At 43.3% G+C, this 24,935-nt stretch overlaps 1 protein-coding gene across 2 annotated transcripts in view; it reads right to left on the bottom strand.

Annotated features, from left to right (window-relative positions):
- The window catches only part of LOC104590467 (DNA topoisomerase, type IA, core), a 92,397-nt gene extending 84,644 nt beyond the window's left edge, over positions 1–7,753 (bottom strand). The window contains exons 1-5 of one of the 2 annotated variants that reach the window (XM_010249144.3): positions 7,544–7,753; positions 7,344–7,400; positions 3,216–3,319; positions 2,220–2,313; positions 1,385–1,484 (exon numbers count right to left, since the gene is read on the bottom strand). In XM_010249144.3, coding sequence (XP_010247446.1) covers positions 1,385–1,484; positions 2,220–2,313; positions 3,216–3,319; positions 7,344–7,400; positions 7,544–7,555 — 367 coding nt within the window. In that variant the 5' untranslated portion in view covers positions 7,556–7,753. Of the gene's footprint in view, positions 1–1,384; positions 1,485–2,219; positions 2,314–3,215; positions 3,320–7,343; positions 7,401–7,534 lie in introns of both variants that reach the window. The other variant, XM_010249143.3, reaches the window with a different exon arrangement.
- Between the last annotated feature and the right edge of the window lie 17,182 nt (positions 7,754–24,935).

Consider the following 24,935-nt stretch of genomic DNA (forward strand, 5'->3'; position numbering starts at 1 on the left):
CTTTCCAAAGAAAATTCCTCATCTTTTTTTTCCATTTCCTCTGCGACTTCTGAAGGAACAGGAAAAAAGTCAAAGACTCGTGGCTAGTACACTTCTGATTAGAGTAACCTTGCCACCTTTAGAGAGGTACCTTGACTTCCAAGCTGCCAGTTTTTGGTCCATCCTTTTTAGGACTGGACTCCAAATAGCTTTAGAGGTGCATTTGGCACCAATCGGCAGCCCCAAATAATTTGAAGGCATCCTGCCCAGCAGCCCAAGAGATCAGCCAGGCTCTGGAAATTAGGCACCTCCCCGACAGCTAACAATTCACTCTTTGCTAGATTTGCCTTCAACCTGATACATTTCAAACCAGAAGAGTAAATATTTCAGGTTTAGGATCAGGTCCTCAGATGCATTGCAGAAAAGGAGGGTATCATCTGCATATTGCAAAATGGGAATTTTTGTCCCTCTTGAACCTACTTCAAAAATGGGAATTTTTGTCCCTTTTGAGGCCCTACCGACCAATTTACTGAAACCTTCCATCACAATTAGAAAGAGCAAGGGTGACAGTGGATCTCCTTGTCTCAAACCTCTGGAACTATTAAAATTTCCTTTTGCTGACCCATTTAATAAAATTGAGAACCTTGGTGTGGAAATGCATACTTTTATCCAGCTTCTCCACTTTGATCCAAAATGCATCCTTTCCAACATATAATTCAAAAAAGCCCAATTTACAGAGAGTTTCCCATCCCTACATCCTTCCACCAAAGTTCGTCTCTTGATGAACTTGAAACCTTAGATTGTTCTAACTTATCCAGCAGCAAAATGCACTCATCCACCTCCCAATCAAGAAGCAGCCTTCTAAATTTGGGGTACCAGACCAACGGTTCACCTCTCATCTCACAGCATTGATGAATACTAATATCCTGTTCAGCCAGATTATAAAGCGTCAGGCACAGCTCACACAACTTTCCAACTCCACACCAAACAGATAAATGGAAGTTCCCCAATTTGACATTCGAAAACAGCAACACACTCTTCAAACACTTCTCTTCTTATTTCCCCAACTCCAATCATGACACTCTTGGACAAGTTCACTTTCAAGCCTGTCAGCAATTCGGACTTGCCAAAAATAGCTCTTAAGTTCAAGACCTGTTCCACCGATGCTCTATTCTATTACCAACTTGGTGTTATATAATAAAAAACAATGTTTTGGGAGTTCCAAAAGTCATGACCTCTATTGTACACACACACACACACACACAAATATGTATAAGCCTCACATGTCTCACATGTGAGTGTATAAGAAAGAACACCTTCAGTTACATTCAACCAATGAATAATGACACTGACAATAGTAGGAAGTTTTAAATCAAGAGGATCTTAAACTAGAATAAATGAGTACCTTCAAAACATATGTTCTCTCCCTCACGATCACAATCCAGCCACAATACCAGATGCCCACAACCACGTGCTTCTTGACTTAAGTGCCTACAAATATGAGCCTTATTTCCACAACAAAGTAACATATATCAGAAATAATGTAAAGTTGTAAACTAAGATGTTAGGGATAACATAAAAATCAGATTGCATAGAACTAGAGTGTTAAACACTGTGCACCAGTCACCCACAAATACTTTCTGGATTTCTTGACAACACATAAACTTGAGGGAAACAACTTTAGAGAAAAGATTTCGTTTCTTGATTTTGAAGTTCTGTAGCTGGCATTAAAATAGAATTGCAATAATAAATTAAAGAGAAACAGGTGGGCTTAAAGTTGGATGAATTTAACGTGGGAATATAGGTTGAACAGCAAGCTCATGAACAATCCATTATACAACAGCAAGAAATGATGTATAAGAATCTAGTGCATGCTACCTCAAAATAAGCATTTTTTAGAAGGATGAAAAGTACCAAAATTTTCACCTAAATACTTGTAACTGCCTGATGGTGAAGTAATTTTCATACCAACTAGTAACAAAGCGAAACATGGACTACAGAATTTTTCATTGTCTAATAATACATCTATTACCATAACCAGAAGTGTTCAGAATCTAGAATATTCAAAACATAAAGAAGTCAAGAACACCACCAAAATTGATGTTCAAACAGAGAAGGCCAACAGCAACATTTGTAACAAAAGCCTTAAATAAGTTTAACCAAAAGAAGCATGCTATGAACTTTAAAATATAAAATAGAAATATATAAAATTAATCAATAATCTAGCAAAAAAGAAATACCTTTGGGTTTGATTCCGTCTTTTGAACTGGCGCCTGGAAAAGATCCAGAGGATCTGTAGCTTCCCAGTTTTGATAGGTTGGTGGAAAATCTACACTATATTTCCACAGAGGAAAAACCAAATCAACCCACAGGAAACTAAACAAGAAATGATGGCATGCAATCACCTAAAATTATCCCAGCTGTCAGCATTCGGATTTAACAATGGTTGGTATTATTAAACTCTTTACCCAACCAGAGGCAGTATACAGAAAATTATGAATATTAATCTTATTACAGAATCCCTAAGAACAATGATACTAACCTGTGTAATGAAATAAAGGCTCAAATTAGACTAATCAATATGCCCCACTTTTCAGTCTTGGAAACAAGACAAATTTTAATGGTTATCAAGGGAAATATGACAAAAATAAATTAGAAACTCATTCATAGAAGTATATATGTAATGGGAAGCTGCTAAATGGATCATTTAGTGTAGCAATGATGCAGGATGGGAAGGAGAAAAGTTATACTGGAATGACTGTAATGGACATAAAATATGAGGAAAAATTAAGGATATGAATCATGACAGGAAGAGACTCAGATCTGAAATAGAAAATAGAAAGAGAAGAAATAGTACACATTTAGAAGATCATGCTATTACCCGCAAGTAACTTCAAAATAAATTCTTATGCCATTAACTCAACTCTTGAGTTTCAATTACAATAACTCCACTAATAGGACTTTTTTCTTTGATAAATCCACCAATAGGACTTTCACACCATTTCATCCCAATATTTACATTTTCATAAAGAGAACAGGAAAAATCACTACCTTAGCATGAATTTTTAAAAATAAATTATTCAAACACGCTTTAAAAATCACTACCTTAGAATGAATTTTTAAAAATAAATTAAAAATCACTACCTTAGAAAAATCAGATTACAGGGTTACAGCATATTAGGGGCTAAGAACAGATTTTTATCGATGTCCCTTTTAAAGCAAAACAAAATAAGGACCTGAAGACATGCCCAATGACAGAAGTCACTTTGTAATGCGCACGAACACCCAAAAATGTCCCATCAAATTCATGAACCTCAGTACTACCTTTCTGAGAAGAAACCTGTAGCAAAGTATATGCACTGTAAGTAACAAGTAACGTCAAAATCCATCTGAAAAAAAAAAATACATTCCAAAGAATGGAAATAAAAAATAGGATCTTAAAATTCAAAAGGAGAGAGAACTTCAAAGAAAATTCAATATCATACTAGAAAACATGATTGAGAACTAGGTTCATGTGATGCAGTATAGTAGAACTTAGATATCAAATAACAGATATATCATAATCTCCACAATGCAGGTTCATGAAGAATCACAACATTCTGGAAAATCAAAAGTAAGAGCTCTGTTGCAGGACAGCCAACAGCATCACATAAGACCATTAGTTCAATCGTGAGGGATACGCCCAGCATCCCAACAAAACCATTTTTTCTTTTTTTTTTTTATGCCACATATCCCCAACAGTTGCCGATTAAAATTAAATACTAAAAGCACATTCTCCACCCCCCCCCCCAGGGGGAAAGCTACATCTCAACCCCTAGGCATGCCAAATCACAGTGTGTGTACTATATACCTCTCTGTGCAAACACAAGTAAGATTTTCTCCCTCGCCACTCCTCAGTACCTTCTTTTTTATCGATAACAGCAAACTTAATTAATAATTCAAGATGAAAAATATACAAAAAGTGGAGAGGTAACCTTTCTTAACTCTCTCCTCACCACCCTTAATACAACAATGACAATTGAGCCCAGAACAAATGACTTCTTCCCACCCCTTGTTTTGCTAGAACATCAGCAAAAGCATTAAAAGTTCATTTGACCCAACTAAATTTCACCTCCATATTTTGTGTCAGCCACTTAATTTCTTCCTCTCATCATTGAAAATACAGAAACCATTTCCCTCCTTTTGCAGAATCCACTACCAGCTTCGAATCACCTTCTATGATCAGCTTACTCAAATTCATATCCCTTGCCTTTTGCAGTCCCTCCATAACAGCCAGAATCTCAGCCCATAGTGAGTCACCCACTCCAATTGGACCTGAGAATTAACCAATAACTCTGCCTTCATTTCTAAAAACACCTCCAATGCCAGAGGGACCTGGGTTACCTGCACTACTCCCATGAAAATTTAACTTGAATTCCTTTCTTCCCAAATTGTCCAGCTCACAGCAGCCCTTAAGCACTTCCACAACACTCTTCCCCTTTTCTTAGGCCACCTCCTAAAGAAAGTAGTAGTAAACAGGCTTTGCAAACTAGGCAGGGGAGCCACCTACACCCAAACAACAAGAAAAACCATTCCCAAACAAAAATAACAACGGGGTACAAGATTAATAAGTGAAAGAAAGCTTTTCCATTATCCTAACAACAATTTTCTTATTTGTTTGGGTTCAATTGACACACAAGTCAGTGACATATCTTGAACCCTTTAAGATTTTAAAACCTGAATTGATAAGTAAGAAATAACTTGAAGGTTTTATCCAATTGACACAAAAAAAAATCAATAGAACTTTTTTGTTTTGAAGATAAATACAGAAAAAATCTTTAAATGAAAAAAAAGGTACAAGAGTAATAGGAGATGAAGGATTGCCCAATATTACAAAACAAAAGAAAGAAACAAACAATACAAACAGAAACTAACAGCCTTCAAATACATATGCTTTTGGCCTGGGTATTGTTGTATTTTCTCCTTTCTGTTTGAATAAATTTATGTTACCTTTTCAAAAAATAAAAAATAAATACATATGCTTTTGATCCCATTAAGACAAGACAAGTTCAAAGAGGACCAAAGATCAGCTCCAAAATTTCCTTCTTGAGATCCTTAAACTTTGGAAGAATCAATACCCAGTAAATCAATCTCCAGCCAATGGAAGCGCATAGCCTTTCCATACTCTTCTTGTCCATAAATATTCTTCTATTTCATTCTTCCCACACCTCGCAACAAACCGCAAAAGGAATACAGCTCCACATGACTTTTGTTTTCTTGCTACCATTCACCACTGATCACTTCTCAAAACTTTCTTTGGGCAAACAAGGATCCCATCCACCCATGTTAAAGAGACAAAAGAAAAAGAACCAAATACTTATTGTGTAAATGCAGTCAACCATCAGATGCATAACATTCTCAGTATCACTTTCACATAATGCACACCAATTTGCAAAGGTGAAGCCTCTTTTGTTCAAATGGCCCTGAGTAAGAATGCTGTGTTCATCACCACCAGCCAAGCAAAATCCTCCACTCTAGGAGGAATTAGATTGGCCCACATTCCTCCCACATGATGTCTCTTCATCTGATTTTGAGCCAGGATTTTATAGGACTATGGAAAATTTCACACTTCTTCATCATCATCTTCTTCTTCCTAGGACCAAAACAAGGGCTTAGCCTTTATGTTTTGTATGTTTTCTTTCCTTTCTTATTTTTCTTCTCATAAATATGTTGATTTTCTATCTTTTGATACGGGATTTATACTTATTTCACGAGGATTGTGGTAATTATTAGTTAAAGATCATTGTTTATTACTATAAAACCTAGGGAACTACCCTAGGATTTGTATATTTCTATTTTAAAAAACTCATCACCTGGGCAGCGTCAAGGCAACCGCCTAGGAAACTAGGCGATAAGGCATTCCCCAATCGCCTAGATTTGCCTTGGCACCTTGAAAACTATGGGCAAGTATCCTATCCAGTGTGGCAGTCCACATGAAGAAAGACATCTTGGAGGACCTTACCCCAAAAAATCCAACACCACAGGAAGAGATCATGAGCTCTTCACTTCAGTGATTCATAAAATGAGCTAACACCATAAATGCACTACTGGAAAATGTAACTGAACATCTCTTGCTCACCAAGGTGTGAAATGAAATCCTAAACATCTCTTGCTCATAACTAAGTTGCAAAACAGGGTTACTGATAACAGTAGGTGACCAACTACAGCATTTAGGAGACGCACATGGGACTGGGAATGGCATATGACCAAGTACCACATCTTTGCATGGTCTTCCCCATAACAAATTAAGCTTACCTGGTGAAACTAACTAGCATGTCACTTTCTAACAAGAAAAAGTTCTTGCGCTCATTCCTTTGGCGTGACTTTCTAAGTGTCATGATAAAGAGAAAATAGTAAATAAGTCCAGAAACTTCCAAATACAGTTATAAAAGGTTGATCGGATCCCAAAGTAAAGACAGAATAACAAACATAATAGAGTCTCCCAATCTAGAATATTCCTCAATTTTAGCCATTTTCAGGAGTGTCAGAACACTCATCACTATTACTCTTCCATTCCAAGGAAGATCAAGTCCTTCCTCACTCAGCTCTCAATTCAGAAACAATCTCAGCTCTCTAGATTATCAGATCGAGAGACTTACGGTCACTTTTCAGTCCCAGCTTCCTAACCACCGTACCATAGTAAAACTTCACTCCAACAATGCAAGGAGAAATATAAGATGGTTTTGGCCATGTAGAACAAACACCAATAAATGCACTACCTTTAAGCAATATGAAAGTTCTACAAAGACAAGGGCAATGCCAAAAGAAACCATTTAATAACTCATTCTTCATATCCTTCAAAAAAAAATAAATAAAGATATGGTCCATATGGATATGAAGAGAGCTGGAGTTGGATAAAGCAGGCAATGATCTTGATGATGGAATATATGTCAAATGTGCCAGAGCTGGAGAAATATAAGATGGTTTTGGCCATGTAGAACAAACACCAATAAATGCACTACCTTTAAGCAACATGAAGGTTCTATAAAGACAAGGGCAATGCCAAAAAGAAACCGTTAAATACCCCATTCTTCATATCCTTCAAAAAAAATAATAATAAAGATATGGTCCATATTGATATGAAGAGAGCTGGAGTTGGATAAAGCAGGCAATGATCTTGATGATGGAATATATGTCAAATGTGCCAGATTAAAGTTCAAAGTGCTTATTTAAATTAAATAATTATTTAAAATCAGCAATGTTCTGTCCTTTTACTTGTAAAGGGAACTAATAACTATAACAGAGCATGAAATTGAAAACGATTATTCACCAATACCCAATTCTAGGGTTTCAGAATTACTGAACAACAAGATTATAGGACTTACGCGACCGCCTGAAAGTGCAAGGGCAATAGAGAGAGCAATGCTAGGTTTCTCTGCGACCTGCAAACAAAGAGGGAAAAAAGATGATGTTGGAACCCATAAAGCAGACCAAGTAGAACAACTGGAACACTAACAATAAACCCCCTTTTACGGTGTGGGTCTGTGTGTGTGTGTGAGAGAGAGAGAGAGATCACCATAAGGACCTTCGCGGCCATTTCCACAATCCAAATAGATCTGTACTCTGTAGTAAGCGATATCGCTTATTTGACAGACAGACAAGGCCGTCACATCAAAACCACGCGAATCAAATAGAAGTTGGCCATTCTAACTATTTGCAGGTTTCGAAGCTGCCGTTGTTTTTTTGTTTCATGGAGCACAACGGGACTGAGGTGCCGTGTCATCATGAAAATTTTGGCCGTTGTGTTCTCTACTTTTGTCCCTCAAAGTCGAAACCTGGGACTGCAATTTGGGCCGGGTTCACCTGAACCCAAACTGAAAAAGTCAGGGTTGGGTTGAGTTGAGTTGGGTTGGATCGACAATTGGATTAAGGTTAGGTTGACTTTTCCAATCGACTTCATGTGGTAAGGATTGACCGCTCCGGAACCCGATAGCTCTACTACTGTTTTTTTTTTTTTTCGCTTTAGAATTTTTCCTAATTACTTAGAAAAACCCATTCATCTTCAATGTTCGACCCGTAGCACCATTAAATGGTCTCTTAACATGAGAGAAAGAAACATAATGTAAACCAGAGGCTATTTGCTTAGCATTCAGAAGAAGATGTTTCCATGGCCAAGGAGCAATTGAATCTTGGGATAGACAATCGCCCTGTATAAGCATATTTCCTCGTCAAATCCGATTAGCCACCTTTACAGCTAATAATATCCCTTCCATCTCTGCATCCCCTCCAAGTACTAAACATGATTTGGCCATTATGAAACATCCATCATCATCAACTGTTATACAAGTCGCTGCTCCCCTTTCATCTTTATATGAACCATCAAAAAATATCATCACATCCGAATGTTGGCTAATTTCTCTGTCTTCTCCATACTGAACCTGTAACCCATCCCCTGCATGTGCTTGAAGCCCCACTAACTCTATCATAAATTTTCTTATTTTGTCAATTACTCATTCTGGTATAATCGTAACACTAACACCATTGAACATAACATCATTTCTAGCTAGCCAAATCATCCATAGCACTATAGCATGCGACTGCAAACAATAGAACATCTGCATCCTCTATTAGATTCACCCGCTGAACACAATTTGTTAACCATTCAGTAATTGTGCTCTCACTCACCCCATCTGGTCTCCAACCAATACTACCAAACCAGATTGCCTTTGAGAAACTGTACCACCAAAATAAATGCTCAGGTGTTTCTTCTTCTTTCGCACAAAAAGCACACCTCCTTTCAACATGTTGTCCCCACCATCTGTTTTTGGTAAAAATTAACCCCTGCACCAGCCTCCACATAAGTAATTTAATTCGAGAATTGATCGGGTCATGGCCGAGCTGGTCCTGTGAGACAGGTGGCCGCCCAATTATCGCCCTGCCACATCTTCCTAACTCGGTCACGTCGGCAGAGCTCGGCCACGTTGGCATAGCCCGGCCGAGCTACACTATTATGGTGGCCCCCCTATGTTCTCCTTTCAGCCACATCAATTATATGCCACGTGGATGAGCACAACCATGGTTAAAGAGGAATAAGGAAGACAACTCCACCAGGGAATGGGACTCTATCCCGAATACCTTGGCGACTAACCTCATCCCGACAACCCCGGAAGCCCAATCCGACTAGGACACGGATCTTTGGCTATAAAAAGGTACTCCATGCTCAAGGTAAGGGATCCAACCTCTGAGACTGATACAGCTACTTAGCTCGGACCGGCATCCTCATAGCTCGGCCCGACCATCCTACCACCACCTACTGACTTGAGCGTCAGAGTTCTTACTCGGGGATAACTCATCAGGTCTCTGACTTCTATTTCCTTGATCACAGGTCTTAAAGCGCAGCCTCGTCCTTGTAGCTCGGCCCCGCCTGCCAACTAGGACTATCTAATCGCCCTCCTCGGTTCGTGCACTACCTCGAATTAAGCAGCATCAGATTGGCACCGTCTGTGGAAAACGCACAAAAAGCCTTTCCCGAAACTCTCATTCCTCGCCGTGCAATTAAGGAAGCGATCAAGATGCCTAAAAACCAGCCTAAGTGATCAGCTGACCATTCCTCGACTCGGGAGAATCGACACTCCCCGCACCAAGAAGTCCTACAGCCTTCAGTCGTAATAGATCAAGCACAATTCCAAGCCATGCAGGAAAAGGTTGATAGGATCTTCGAATTCATGCAAACACTAGGGTCTGCTACACCACTCAACTGGGCTGCCTCTCACGGCCCGATGCACACAAAGGACGATCCTCGGGCCAAGGACCCCAAAGCGCGTTGGACGGACGTAAGGGGAGAACGGTATGAGCATATGAGGTAGGACACAACCCGAAGGCCCACTGCCACTGCCCATTCCCGCGGACGGGACCGCTGTAGCCAGACACACCAGTTAGTGTGCATCCCCGCCAAGGAAAGGCTTGGCTAAAGGATGCCGCCCTTCGTGGTCTCCGTCGCCGAGTCAAGTTCGGTCAAGTATCACCCCACATGACCCAAAAGGGAGGTCATACACACTGCAGCCCTTCGTGGTCGCTCTAACTCTTCCAACAATGTCTGGAAGAGTTAGAGCGTACTTCCTCCCCTAAGAGTGCAATCCCCGTCGTCAATCAACCAGTGTAGGCCACTGCACATATCACCAAGAAGCCACCCTTCATCCAGGACATCGTGGACGAGGTACCCCCTGCCGGATGGCAAGCCCCTCAACTCGACAAGTACGACGAAAACCCAGACCCCTTCGACCATATTGCGGTGCTCCAAGCCTAGATGATGCTACATGGTGCGTCGAAGGGACAGATGTGTAAAGCCCTTGTAACCATGTTGCAAGGCCCAACCTTGGCATGGTACTCCTCCCTGCCGCCGAGGTCTATAGCGTCATGGGCACAACTAGAGACCCAGTTCCTAGCGCAGTTCACAGCAAGTCAGACGCATTGGAAAACCTCGGCCAGTCTCATGCAAGTCCGACAGAGAAAGACGAAGTCCCTTAGGGACTACCTAGCGAGGTTCAACAAAGAAGCACTTCAAGTCAGGGGCATAAATCAATCAGTCGCATTGACGAACATACAACATGGACTCCGCCCTTCCCCGTTCAACTTCTCCATCTCCAAGAATCCTCCTCAAACGTTGGTCGCGCTAATGAGCCATGCACAGAAGTATATCAACGCTGAAGAGGCCCAGGTGCAACTCAAAGACAAGGATGATAAGCCCGACAAAAAAAGGAGAGAGAACGACGAGCACAAGTCCGAGATGTTAGACAAAGACCCCAAGAGGCAAGATCGACGGACTGACCATAGACCTCGCACCCCTCTGCCGACCTATCGGAATTTCACGCTGCTTAATGTTCCACGGTTTAAAGTTCTGATGCAAATCCACAACCGCAACTATGTCAAGTGGCCCGAGAAGATGAAGATGCAAAGCAACAAGAGGAACTGAGACATACTGCGAGTTCTAAAAGGACCACGACCACGATACGAAAAACTGTTTCGACCTGCGCAACCATATCGAAGATCTAATTAGGCGCGGTTATCTCAGCGGCTTCGTAGACAGAATGGAGAAGTCAGCCCAAGAGGAAAGAAAAGCGGACGAAGCTCGGTAGCCTCTGCCCAGTGGCCCCCCAGCTGGCGTTATCCAAGTGATATTGGGAGGAAGCGCCTCCAAAGGGGAAAGCAGCTTGGTACGGAAAATATATGTTTGGTTGTGCGAGATCGACGATCGAGGTCACGGGAGGAGGTGCGACACATCTATTACCTTCATTGACGATGACCTTCGAGGAGTCCAAACACTGCACGACGACGCGTTGGTCGTCACAGTCGGAGTGGCCAATTTCGAGCTACAGCGGATCCTAATTGACACAGGGAGTTCCACCGACGTGTTGTTTGAAGATGCGTTTGAAAAGCTCAGCATCGCCAAAGAACGGCTTGCACCAGTTAGCACTCCTTTGATGGGATTTTAGGGAGAGTCCCTCCAGCCCACTAGGAGGATAGCTCTTCTCCTCTTGATCGGGGACGGCGACGTGACTGCGATGACCATGGTAGATTTCATTGTGGTGTGCTATCCCTCTTCTTACAACGTGATCCTCGGTAGGTCGACCCTCAACGACCTACAGGCAGTAGTTTCAACATACCACCTCGCCATGAAATTTCCAACCAAATATGGCATAGGGGTGGCACGTAGGGACTAGAAAATAGCGTGACATTGCTATTAGTTATCCTGCCGAGGACCACGTCCAATGACCGAGACATTGATGGCAGAAGCATATGACCTATGCGACAAAGTAAAGGCATAGTGTGGCCAACCTGTGGAAGACCTCGTCCAGGACCCCTTGTTTGCGGAAGACCCCAAAAAGACGGTCCAAGTTGGTTCCCTGCTAGGGGACCACTTCCGAGAGGAACTTGTTCAACTATTGAGGAACAATGCCGACGTGTTCGCTTGGTCGACAGAGGACATGCCTGGAATCGATCCCAAAGTTATCACACATCGGTTGAACATAGACCCCCATTACCGACCTGTGAAACAGAAGAAGAGAAACTTCGCCTCAAAGCGGTGGCAAGTGATCACTGTGGAAGTACAGGAGTTGCTCGATGTCGGCTTCATTAGGGAAGTTAAATACCCTGATTGGCTGGCCAACGTAGTGATGGTGAAGAAAAGCCAACGGAAAGCAGAGGATCTGCATTGACTTTGCCGACCTAAATAAGGTCTGTCCCAAAGACATCTTTCCCCTTCCTCGGATCGACCAGCTTATCAACGCAACAACAGGACATGAGCTCCTAAGCTTCATGGATGACTTCTTAGGCTACAACCAGATCTGGATGGACCCAGATGACCAAGAGCGAACGGCCTTTATCACTGACCGCGGCATGTACTGCTATAAGGTAATGCCCTTTGGCCTCAAAAATGCCGGTGTTACCTATCGGCAGAGAAACGTGGAATCGTATGTCGACGATATGCTCGTAAAAAGCAAAAAGGTCGAGCATCACCTGGTCGACCTCCACGAAGTCTTCGACACACTTAGAAAGTACAAGATGAAGTTAAACCCGAGAAAGTGCGCCTTCGGAGTTGGCTTCGGCAAGTTTTTGGGGTTCATGGTAACATAGAGAAGAATCGAAGCAAATCTGGAGAAGATCAAAGCCATCCTTGACGTGCCATCCCCCCGGACTCACAAAGAAGTGCAACGGCTCACCGGGAGAATAGCCGCCCTCAGTAGGTTTATGTCAAAGTCCGCAGACCGGTGCCTCCCATTTTTCAAAGCGCTCAAACGACCAAAGGACTTCCATTGGACGGAAAAATGTGAGCTGTCTTTCCAGGAACTAAAGCAGTGCTTGAGCTCGCCGCCCCTCCTGACTAAGCCAAGCCTAGGAGATGAGCTATTGCTTTACCTTTTGGCCAGGGATGAGGTCGTCAACTCGGTATTAGTTAAAGAAGAGGACCAAGTACAGAAGCCGATCTATTACACCAGCAAGGTCCTCAACGGCGTAGAGACCCGGTACTCCAATCTCTAAAAGTAGGCTCTGACCCTTGTCATCGCAGCCAGAAAACTCAGACCCTACTTCCAGGCCCATAGCATCCGAGTACTCACCAACCAGCCACTCAAGCAGGTGCTACAAAGATCGGAAGTGTCGAACCACCTAGTCAAATGGAGCGTGGAACTAAGTGAATTCGACATCACGTACGCACCCTGACCGACGATCAAAGCCTAGGCCTTGGCAGATTTCATCGCGGAATGTACATTTACCATGGAGGAACGGGCCTCACTGCCCCCAGCGTAGACCCTCTATATTGATGACTTGTCGAACAAGTAGGGAAACAGTGCCGACCTTATCCTCCTCGGCCCAGATGACGTAGTATTGGAATACGCCCTCAAATTCGAATTCAAGGCGTCTAACAATGAGGCCGAGTATGAGGCTCTGATTGTTGGGCTTCGCCATGCTTTAGACCTCGAGGCATGACGGATTGAAGCCTTCAGCGACTCTCAACTTGTGGTCAACCAAATCCATGGCCAGTTTGAGGCTCGAAATCCCTCTATGGCGAGCTACCTACAGAAGGTGCAGGAGCTCATTCAGCAGCTCAAGCATTTCGACATCCAGCAAATCCCTCAGGCCGAGAACGCTCGAGCTGACGCCCTTTCGAAGATTGCCAGCTTGCCACAGTCCGACCTTGGCTCAACCATCCAACTAGACACGCTGGCGCAGCCGAGCATCGCACCATCAACCGTCCTCATCCTTCCAGTGCAACATGGCTCGTCTTGGATGGACCCCATAATCGAGTATCTTCGAGAAGGCACCTCCTCGGAAGATCGGACAGAAGCAAGAAGACTCCAACACAAAGCAACCAGATATTGCCTGATACAGGGTCAACTCTACCACCGTTCCCACACGCTGCCCTACTTGAAGTGCCTCCCCCTAGCCGAGGCAAACTACGTCCTTAGAAAAATACATGAGGGCATTAGCGAAGATCACCTTGGCGCGCGCACACTGGCCCATAAGGCGCTCTGGTAGGGCTATTTTTTCCCGACGATAAAGCAGGATGCCGCCTAGCTAGTTTGGAGGTGCAATAGTTGCCAATGTCACTCTAATCTACATCACTAGCCTATGATCCCTTTGAGACCGATTTCCAGCCCATGGCCATTTGCCCAATGGGGAATGGACATCTTTGGCCCCTTCCCCACCGCGGTTGCGCAGAAGAAGTTCTTTCTCATAGTAGTGGACTATTCACGAAGTGGGTAGAAGCCAAAGCCTTGGTGCACATCACCGCCCACAATCCCCGAAACTTCCTTTGGTAGGGAATCATCTGTCGCTTCGATATCCCACGCGTGCTCATCACAGACAATGAAACCCAGTTCACCGACAAGAAGTTTGAGGCCCTATGTGTCGACCTAAGGATCGACCACTGAACTACCGCAGTACACCGACCCCAGAGCAACAGGCAATCCGAGGTAACCAACCGCATCCTACTACATGGCCTGAAAACACGCCTGGATCAGGCCAAGGGAAGATGGGTTGAAGAGCTGCCAAGCTTTCTCTGGGCTTACAGGACGATCCCGCAATCTGCCACCAGAGAGACCCATTTTAGTCTGGTCTATGGGGCCGAAGCCATGATCCCCATGGAGATAGGTTCCCTGACCCTTCGGACCGAGCTCTTTGATGAGGGACAAAATAATGAAGATCTACGCGTAGAGTTGGACCTAGTAGAATAAGCTCAAGACCGAGCATATGTGAAGATGGTCGCACAACAACAGAATATGGCACGACATTATGATTCTAAGGTAAGAAGACGTGAATTCAAGACAGGCAACTTCGTTCTGCGCAAAGTCATTGTACCCACGCTAGGAGAAGAGAAGCTCAGACCAAATTGGGAAGGACCGTATAAGGTCACCAAAGTCCTCAGACCAAGCACTTATAGACTTGAAGACCTCGAAGGTTGACCAATTCTGAGGAGTTGGAACTCGGGAAACCTCAAGATGTACTACCAGTTGACCCACAAGCAATGAAAGTCTTCTTTTAAGCTACTTCTTCAACCCAGAGGCGCATCCACGGACACCGCACACGCTACACATGCACATGCTAAGTCAAACTACCAACTGAGCTGACTCCACCGATCCCCAAAACGGTTGAGCCCATTACTCCCAGCTCGGCAGCACATTGCCAAGTTAGCTACCTGACTCAGTTGCCAACAGCTGAGCCTAAACGTGGAGCAAGAATGCCCCCGCCCACCAAGGCCTGAGGGCGACCAAGGAACTCCGCACTACCGCCGGCTTAATGGTTGAGCTAGCTAAGAAACAACTAGCCCTACAATGGCCCCAAAGGCTTTCGAGACCAAAAACTGAGTGTCCCATGGCTGAGAGCTCGGGAACCGAAAGATCTCAGACAACAACACCTTGGTCAGCACAGGACTGGGAATGTCAAGGCATAACCCGGCCGGCTACACCTCGGCCAACGGTAACTTCGGTCAGCACAAGACTAGGGACACCAAGGCTTAGCCCGGCCAGCTACACCTTGGCCCTCGGTAACCTCGACCAGTGCAAGATGGGGGTAGTCAGGCCTTAGCAGGGCCGATCATGCCTCGGCCAGCCATACCTCAGTTAACGAACTCGAATCGTGAAGTACGAAGAGGACGCTTGAGGCCCAGACCGGCTCGGCCCACATAGTAGCCCAGCCGGCCTCACCTGGGCCAGCGATAGAAAAATGGTACAAGTAGCAAGAGGCCGAGGCGTAGCTTGTCTCGACATGCGTAATAGCCCGACTAGGCATGCTTTGGCTAAAAAAAAGCACAGCAACAACAACAGGAGGCATACATGTAGTCAACATGAAGAAGAGTTTAAGGTTCGACATGTATTCAACTTAAGTCGGTCTATACAATCATTTAAGGCCGCCGAGTACAATAGGAATAATGAACATATATGAGGCCGCCGATTAGTTCTCGGTGGCAGAATCAGCAGCGTCAATAGCAGCTTCGGCCTCATCCTCAGCTCCCTCAGCGTCCCAGCCCTGCGACTCATCAGCCAACTCGTCGGAAAAGGTTGAACCCAGCCGCAAAGGAGGCCTCGGCATACTCATCCATGTGTAGCTGCATCTCCTCTGATGCCTTGTACTCGTTGATGGCTTCCTCAACAGCCTCCTGCCTCAGCCTGTTCCGCTCAACCTTGAGCTCGGCAATCTCCCGCTTTAGCTCCCGGACAAGACCAGCTAGCTCAGCCAATTGCGCATTCAGTTTGGCCACTTCCCTCTCCAACGTGGCCGATCGCTCCATAGCAGCCTAGAGCTCGACCAACTGTAACTTCTACCACAGATACTTAGAGTGTTCGCGCTCATACGACAATCGAACGTCCCAGAGATGATCAACTAGAGCAACCGCCGTGCAAGCATTCTGCATACAAATATGATAAGTACACCGGAAAGGAGAGCAACATACAAGGAATAAAGGGAAGAGGATTTACCTAGGCAGCAGACTGAAGCAGAGCACACTCCAAGGCTCCACTACCAACCCCGATCGATTCCCAAGCTATGGACATGGTCAGGATTCCTCATAGTAACTGCTCGGGAACCCTAAGTGTCTCCAGATTGTCGTCCATGCGAACCGACCACCTTGGCACGTGTAGACCCCAACTGCTTCCTACCTCAGTCACCGGTGTACCACCAGGACGGCGGACCCCTTCGGGGTCAACCACAACAACGTCGTCCTCCTCGACCTCCCATTGTTGAACCCTTCTTCGTCGATGAGCCGCCCTATCTTTAGACCATGGCCACTCATCTGCCTCGGGACGAGCCTCCGGTTGCACACCGGCTCATTCCTGCCTTTGTCGGAGCACCTTCATCCGACGAACAATTTCTTACTCGTTGGCTATGATCACACCTGCAACATAGGAGACCCAAGATCAATACAAAGCAAGCAAGATAAAGTCAGATTGGCAAACAGAAGTAAAAGGAAACAAACTGGTCACCCTTTCCATCAACCCGACGAGCATCAGCATCTCTGAGCATGTGTACGCGATAACATCGATTTCATGGGTCATACTCAAGGCCGACCTCTCCTCCCAAGTAAGCACCGACCATTGGGGCTGCGGTAGAGACGTCCTCAGCCCCCGCAACTCGGCAGGAAAAGGGAGACCCCTAGGAATTCGTACAAAGAAGAACGACTCCTTCCAGTGCTTCACAAAAGAAGGGGCTCCAACCAATGACCGAATGTTCCACCGGGTGGAGAAGTAGTAGTACCTCTATTGGTGGTGTTTTAATCGAAGAGGAAGCTTTGTCTCCATCCCAAAGGGACTAGCCTCGGCTTCCTCGATTTTGGTAGCCACGAAGTTTCTCAGCTCAGGTTCGTAGGTCGAGCCACAAGAAGAGCTAGAACCGGAACTACTGGAGGACCCGGATGAGGAAGAGGATCGACGAGATGAAGAGGACATACCGGGCAATTTACGGAACCAAAGAACGAAAGCTACCAAGCTATCTACCGAACTATGTGACCGAAGAATCTACCGAGCAATGGATGCCAAACTCTTGCAAGGGATACTGAGGATGGAAAGGGGGGGTACCCCTTTTCCCTTTTATAGCCATCAGGGGGCACGGACTGAGGAGAGATCAACGGTGCAGATGAAGCACCCATAACAATGCCTTGGAAGGCCAACCGACGCAACCAATAACATACATGAGGAAGTCTCGGAAACTGAAGCGACACCCTCGGCATGCAACAGTTGCGCCCATTAATTGTGCTGATTCAACTACCTTACTGGTCCAACCTTCAACACGGAGACCCGTCGTACCGGTCCAGCCTTCAACGCAAATCCTCGTCTAAGCCATTCAAATCCTTGGACTAGGTGGCTTACGGCCACAAGGCCGCGCAATGGTTTGGCCGAGCATTCCCCCTCCTCGACATCATAACTGGGGGAGTGGTTCGGGAACCAAAATTTCGGTTCTTATTTAAGTTCTGCATCCGACGATCAGAGGAATCCTCGGAAACGACCAACATGGCATGAATGATATGCATACTTGGAAGTTCCTCAGTCGGGCAACAAACCTAGGAGACTTCATTCTTCGACTTCAGAACTGGGGGAGTGGTGATCGGGTCATGGCCGAGTTGGTCCTGCGAGACATGTGGTTGCCTAACTTTCGCCCTGCCACATCTTCCGAACTCGGCCACATCAGGCTAGCTCAGCCACGTCGGCATAGCCCGGCCGAGCTACGCTATTATGGTGGCCCCCCATCTTCTCCTTTTAACCACATCAACTACACGTCACGTGGATGAGCACAACCATGGGTAAAGAGGAATAAGGAAGACGACTCCGCCGAGGAATGGGAGTCTATCCCAAATACCTCGGCAAATAACCTCATCCCGACAACCCCAGAAGCCCAATCTGACCAGGACACAGATCTTTGGCTATAAAAAGGTACTCCATGCTCAAGGTAAGGGATCCAAGTTCTGAGACCGACACAGCTACTTAACTTGGACTGGCATCCTCATAGCTCAGCCCGACCATCCTACCACCACCTACTAACTTGAGCGTCGGAGTTCTTAACCGGGGATAAATCCTCAAGTCTCTGGCTTCTGTTTCCTTGATCACAGGTCTTAAAAGCGCGACCTCGTCCTTATAACTCGACCCCACTTGCCAAATAGGACTATCTGATCGCCCTTCTCAATTCGTGCACTACCTCGGATTGTGCAACATCAAGAATAAAAATTTAATTTCCAGAATTTCCTCCACCATTATATATTAACTTGTTCATGCATGCAACTTCCAATCAACAAGTTATAAACTGATTTAATAGTTAGCTTTCCATCCCTTTCATATGTCCAGATCCATTCATCTTCCTGTGAGGTATACTTTGGTAATCCAATTCTTGTAATAGCTTGCTGAACTTCAAGTGGGAATATAGAAGAAATAAGTTGCATGTTCCATAGCCCGCTTTATGTGATAAGATTAGCAACATAAGAAGCCCCATCATGAATCTCTTCTGTTGGCCTCTGCTACATAAAACCTTCCAAGTCTGGCAACCAAGGGTCACCCCATATTTTGATAGTAAGTTCATTCCCAACCCTTTTACAACAACCTTTTTGTAATAAATTACGGGTCCTACAGAGACCTTTCCAAAAAGGTGAGCTGCTACTTCCCACAGGAACTGTTAGGAAATCAGCACCTTTAACATATTTCTTTATTAACAGTTTACTCCAAAAGGACTCCTCCTCTGTCATAAGTCTCCAACCCACTTTAGCCAACAGCGCATTATTGAATAATTTCATTTTCCGAATACCCAATCCCCCACTGCTCTTTGGCTTACAAGCTTTCTGCCATAGCAGATCTGTACCTGGACCTGAATGTCCATTCGAAAAGAATGATTTCATAGTGGTTTCAATGTTAGAACAGGTCTGGGTTGGCAAGGAATGAACTGACATAGTATATGTAGGCAAAGCTGACAACACACTGTTAATCAACACTGTTCTCCCCATCTGTGATAAACAATTGCCCTCCAGCCAATCAGTCATGTCTTTACCCTATCCACAACTTCTTGGTAGCTTTCAGTTCTTCGATGTACAATACAAAGAGGCATCCCCAAGTATTTTTCCCGTCTACCTAGTCTCACCACACCTAAACTCCTAGCAATTAACCTCCCTTGTCGGTTAGGTAAATTCTTACTTTAAATAAAATACCAGACTTTCCATAATTAACCTCTTGTCCAGAACATCTCCCAAACTCATCGAAAATGTTAACCACTCCATTCATCTCTAATAGAGAAGCCCGTCCAAATAAAGGAAGATCATCCGCAAATAATAGGTGAGATACCACTGGACATCCTCTACCAATTCTTACTCCATGCAACTTTTCCCTTGCAATAGCTTTGTCTATCATCAAAGAGAGCACATTCATCCCCAATATAAAGAGATACGGGGATAATGGATCACCTTGACGGAGACTCAAATTTGATTGATAAATCGAACCAAACCGAATAAGCTAATTTGATTCGGTTAATTTAGTTTGGTTTTTGGTTTTGGTTCAGTTTGATTGAAAAATTCAATCGAAATAAATCAAAAATTAATGTTGTTATTTAGTTAAATATTAAACATTAATATTTTGTTTAATACTTTATGCTAATTAATTATTATATTTTTCAATGAACATAATAATTAATTAAAAGGGTATTGTCTAAAATCCACTATCACTTTTTATCACTTTTTATGAATTCTCTTAAACTCACCATAACTTTTTAAAACATCCAAAACTCATTATGTCAGTGAAATAACGGTAACTTGACTAACGGACATCACTAATTTATTATTTTACCCTTAATTATATTCGGTCCATTTTGCAATATACAACGTTATTCACGGCCTCTCTCTGTCTTACTTGAAGTCAGATACGAGCTTCACACTACTCGTACGCCAAAGTTCCTCGAGAAGAACAAGGATTGTTCCCCCAATCTGACTCGGCCAGTGAAGCGATCGTCGGAGTTTTAGACACAGGTGATACCTTTGGCACAACAACCAGAGTGGCCACTAGATCCACAACCACGACAGCGTCAGCACCGAAGTCGGCAACGGCCAGAGCGGGCCAGCACTCGCCATGGCACTCTCCGGTGCCATACCTCTTTGGGGGCTTAGCGGTGAGAGGAATGCAGAGAATGGGGACGAGAAGGCGGTGAGAGGGATGCCAAGAACAGATGCAGAGGGATGCCATACCTCTTTGGCGATGAGAGGGATGCAGAGGGATGTCGTACCTCTTTTGCTCTACTGACCCTCGCCTGTTCCTATTGGAAGCTCTCTGGGTAGTTGGAAGGGAGAGAAGGCGACGAGAGAGATGCAGAGAACGGGAACGAGAAGGCCGGTGAAGCCATCAAAATTCCAATTTCTGGTACGATTCTAGCTTTTAAAAACTACTAAAAACAGAAACTTGTATGTTCATTTAACTGCAGTTGCAGTCACCGCAACCCAGTAAACCAACCAATGCAGTTGCAGTCACCGCAAAGTGAAACCCAGTAAAAAAGAAAGGGTAGACATCTCTCTGTATACACCGCCACCCATCAACCTGTTCATTTAACTCATACCAACGGTCCAGAGAAATGTATGGACATTACCGTCCGAATTTAAAGCAAATCAGTAGAAGAATTCTTGCAAAAGGTTTTTGAGTTACAAACAGAAAACCTTTCCCCACCGACCATTCAGCCAGGCAGATTTGTCTTTTACAGTGAATAATTGTAGAAGCCCAGCTTCAACGACAAGGGATTCGGACCCGTCCCCAGTAGTTGGAAAGGCGAGTGTAAGGTTGGTAAGAATTTTGACACGTCCAATTGCAACTGGAAACTAATCGTCCCCAGTAGTTGGAAAGGCGAGTGTGTCGTCGGAGCATTTGCAGCTATGGAGCGAGGAATACTCGTCTCTTGCTCTGTTGGAAACGCCGGTCCGAATTCTTACAGCTTGTCGAATGTAGCTCCTTGGATAACTACCGTAGGTGCGGGCACATTGGACCGCGACTTCCCGACTTACGTTAGCCTTGGAAACGGGAAAAACATCTCCGACATGTCGCTTTATAGTGGAAAACCATTACCAGATTCCTTAATGGATTTCGTCTACGCTGGTAACGTGACCAATGTTACAAACGGGAATCTTTGCATGAGGTACTTTAATACCGGAGAAGATCTCCAGAAAGATCATATTATGTGATAGAGGGATTAATGCTAGAGTTCAAAAGGGCTTCATATTGAAATAATCCGGTGGTGCAGGCATGATTTTAGTGAAGTAAGATATGCGCTTCACACCATTCAGGGGCAGTTTAGTCATGAAACATGCATTTAAGTTGACATGGACAACTTGGATTATTGAACCTTAATGGTCTTCTAACGGATGGTGAGTTTTAGAAAATAAAATTTCATTGACATGGTGAGTTTTGGAAAGTTATGGTGAATTTACAGAAAAGTGATGGTGGGTTTTGGACAATTGCCCTTAATTAAAACCTAGACTCATTATCAATTGTTTATTAGTCATTAATTGTTCATTAATCATTAATTATTTTTTAAAATGACCAATTCACCAATTTCCTATTGGCATAGGGCTTTGGGCCTATTTTAGCTTTTAATTAATAATAACTAATTAATTAAAATCATTGGGCTTTGGGGTCATTCTAACTTTTATTTAATAATAGTTAATAGTTAATAATTAAAACCATTGGGTTTTGAGGCCATTTTAACTTTTCATTAATAACACTTATTAAATGTTTGTTATTTATGTGAAACCAAGGATTAATTGAATTGAAAACGAACCAAACTGAACCGAATTCGGTTAGGGTCGGTTCTATTCTAAAATATAATTAAGTTCGGTTCGATGAAATGGTAAAACCAAATAGCCAGTTAGATCATTGATTTGAACCAAACCGAACCAACCGATTGTATACCCCTAGCCATGTGCTTTATGCCTTAATTTCCTCCCACTTAATGATGATCAACGTATGAAGCCATTAACAAGCGTCCACCACACTCACACCAAGGAGGTCTTGACTATAAGTGGGGACTCGAAGGCACAAGTAACTCTCTTACGCAATTTAAAGAATTTAACTGCTCTTGCACTCCTTTTACCTCAGCTTTCTTGAGTCCTTGGTTGACTTAACTGTTGGAGTCACACCCTAGCGCCTCTGACATCTTTTCACAAATTGCAAGTGGGACCCTCGGCCTCATCACAACGGGAGTTTGGTAATCCTCATGTTCAAGACCACAAAGGGCACAAAGATGGGCCCACCAATCCTAGAGGAAGAACTAGTATGAGTGATCACAGGCCCAATATGCTTATTTACAAAGTGTTTAGTGCTTCAAAGTACACATCCTTGCCAAGAAGCGCTTGGGACCCCAAAAGCACCAACGGAAACACCAATGCCAATACTACTTGCACGATGAATCCAACTTCATTAAGGATCAACGTACTCAATCCCGAAAATTCAGCAAGCAAATTGACATCGGCACCTAAATGTAAGGCATGTGTAAGCACTAGTCAGAGGTGCTTGAATCAACAGAGTTGTTCTTCCTAGGACATCATGGATAGCTCCCCTACCAGATTCAAGCCGCCCTAGTTTAAAAAGTAAGATGACACTAGTGATGCTATGGACCATCTTGAGGGGTTCAAAGCTACCATGCTCTTGTGTGGGGCCTTGGATGTGCTGATCTATAAGGCGCGTGTTTCTACTCTCAAGGGAGCAGTTCGACAATGTTACTCCGTGCTGCCACCTCATTCCATTCCCTCTTGGAGCAAGTTCAAAGATCTCTTTTCAGAAAGGGATGCCAACCTCTTGCAAATGAACCAGCAGGGCGATGAGTCTCTTTTTGAGAATTCTTGGTAAGGTTTAACACCAAATTCATCTAAGTCCAAAACCTAGACTAACCTGTAGCAATGGCCGGCTTGATGTATGACCTTCGAGCCTCTCATTTCAATTTGTATCTAGAAAAGAAGGCTCCACAGGACGTGCCAAATCTCTTAGCTCAAGCTCAGAAGTACATCAATGTTGAGAAGGCACAACCAACTGAAGGGCGGCTAAAGAAGAACGATGTGATATGTAGAAGGAACGTGATGACCACCATTCCGGCCAAGATAGGAAGAGGTCAAATTAGTGCCAAGACCGTAGGCCAAGGAGTCCCCCACCAACTTTCCAGAACTTCATGTCTCTCAACATACTTAGGTGGCGTTCAGTAACGCCAAATTAACCACCGAACGTTGAAAGTTTTGCTTTTCAGTGTTTGGTAGTCGTTTGGTTGTGCCTCTTAACGAGCCACCAAACATCGAAAACCCTTCTGAATATTTCAGACGCTAAGCTACTTTCAAGCGGATTTAGAGTTAGTGCACGAAAATTGAGTTCTAGTGGTGCCCTTTTAAACTTTTGAAAAGTCCAAATCTATCCCTATCTTAATATTATTTATTTTACATCATTTATTTGATATTATCCAAAACTACCCCTATATTTTTATAGTATTTATTTTATATTATTTTTATTATTTAATATATTTATTGTATTCATGATACTTTTTACTAATGTTTTAAAAACTGACCCAGAACTGAAACTATTCTAGCCATCAATTTCTAGGTTGATGGTTTGACCGTCCGGTTTGAACAGACAATCCATTCCAATTTAAAAAAAAAAATAATTAATTAACATAGAAAACAGCTAAAGACTATTGAAAGGGTCAAACAAGTCAATGGTTTAATTGCCCGGGTCAATGGGTCGTTGACCAAATCAATGGACAACCGGTTGCCTGGATGATTCTTGTGGTGAATGGTCCGACTGTTCAGGTCAACGATGGTTCAAAAACACTGGTTTTTACTATTATATGTATACTTTTTTATTATTACATATTTTTACATTATTTTATTATTTTCAAATATCTCTATTATATTTATATTATTTTTATTATTATTAAATGATCTTTTATATATTTAATTTTTTATTACCATTATTATTTTCCTTTCATACAACTTTTATTATATTTATAATAAAGTTTACTATTTTATCTTTTTAATTTTAATAATATTATTTATTGATTTATTAATTTTATTTTTATTATTTTTGTACTATTTTTTTTATAATATCATTTTGGTTTGCTTTTATTTAAACAATAATTAAGGGGTAAACTTGCAAATTATAACTCTTTCAGATGTCAAAGTATTCAGATTACCAAACAACTCCACTATATTTAGATGTCTACAAAAGCAAGAAAATAAATTTTCCACTAAATGCTTAAGGCTTTTTTAGAGGTTTTTTTTTTTTGCATTTCAAACTTCGGACTTCAGATTTACCGAATGCCACCTTAGGTCAAGATCCTCATGGAGGTCAGGGACTGGTGCTTCACCAGGTGGCCCAAGAAGATGAAGTCCCAAGGAAACAGAGGACCTAGGACAAGTATTGTGATTTGCACAAGGATCACAACCACAAAATGAAGGATTATAGGGACCTTCGAAATTATATTGAATGCCTTGT

The sequence above is a fragment of the Nelumbo nucifera genome, chromosome 1, assembly GCF_055504915.1.
Source record: "Nelumbo nucifera cultivar China Antique chromosome 1, China Antique-T2T, whole genome shotgun sequence".
Lineage (NCBI taxonomy): Eukaryota > Viridiplantae > Streptophyta > Magnoliopsida > Proteales > Nelumbonaceae > Nelumbo > Nelumbo nucifera.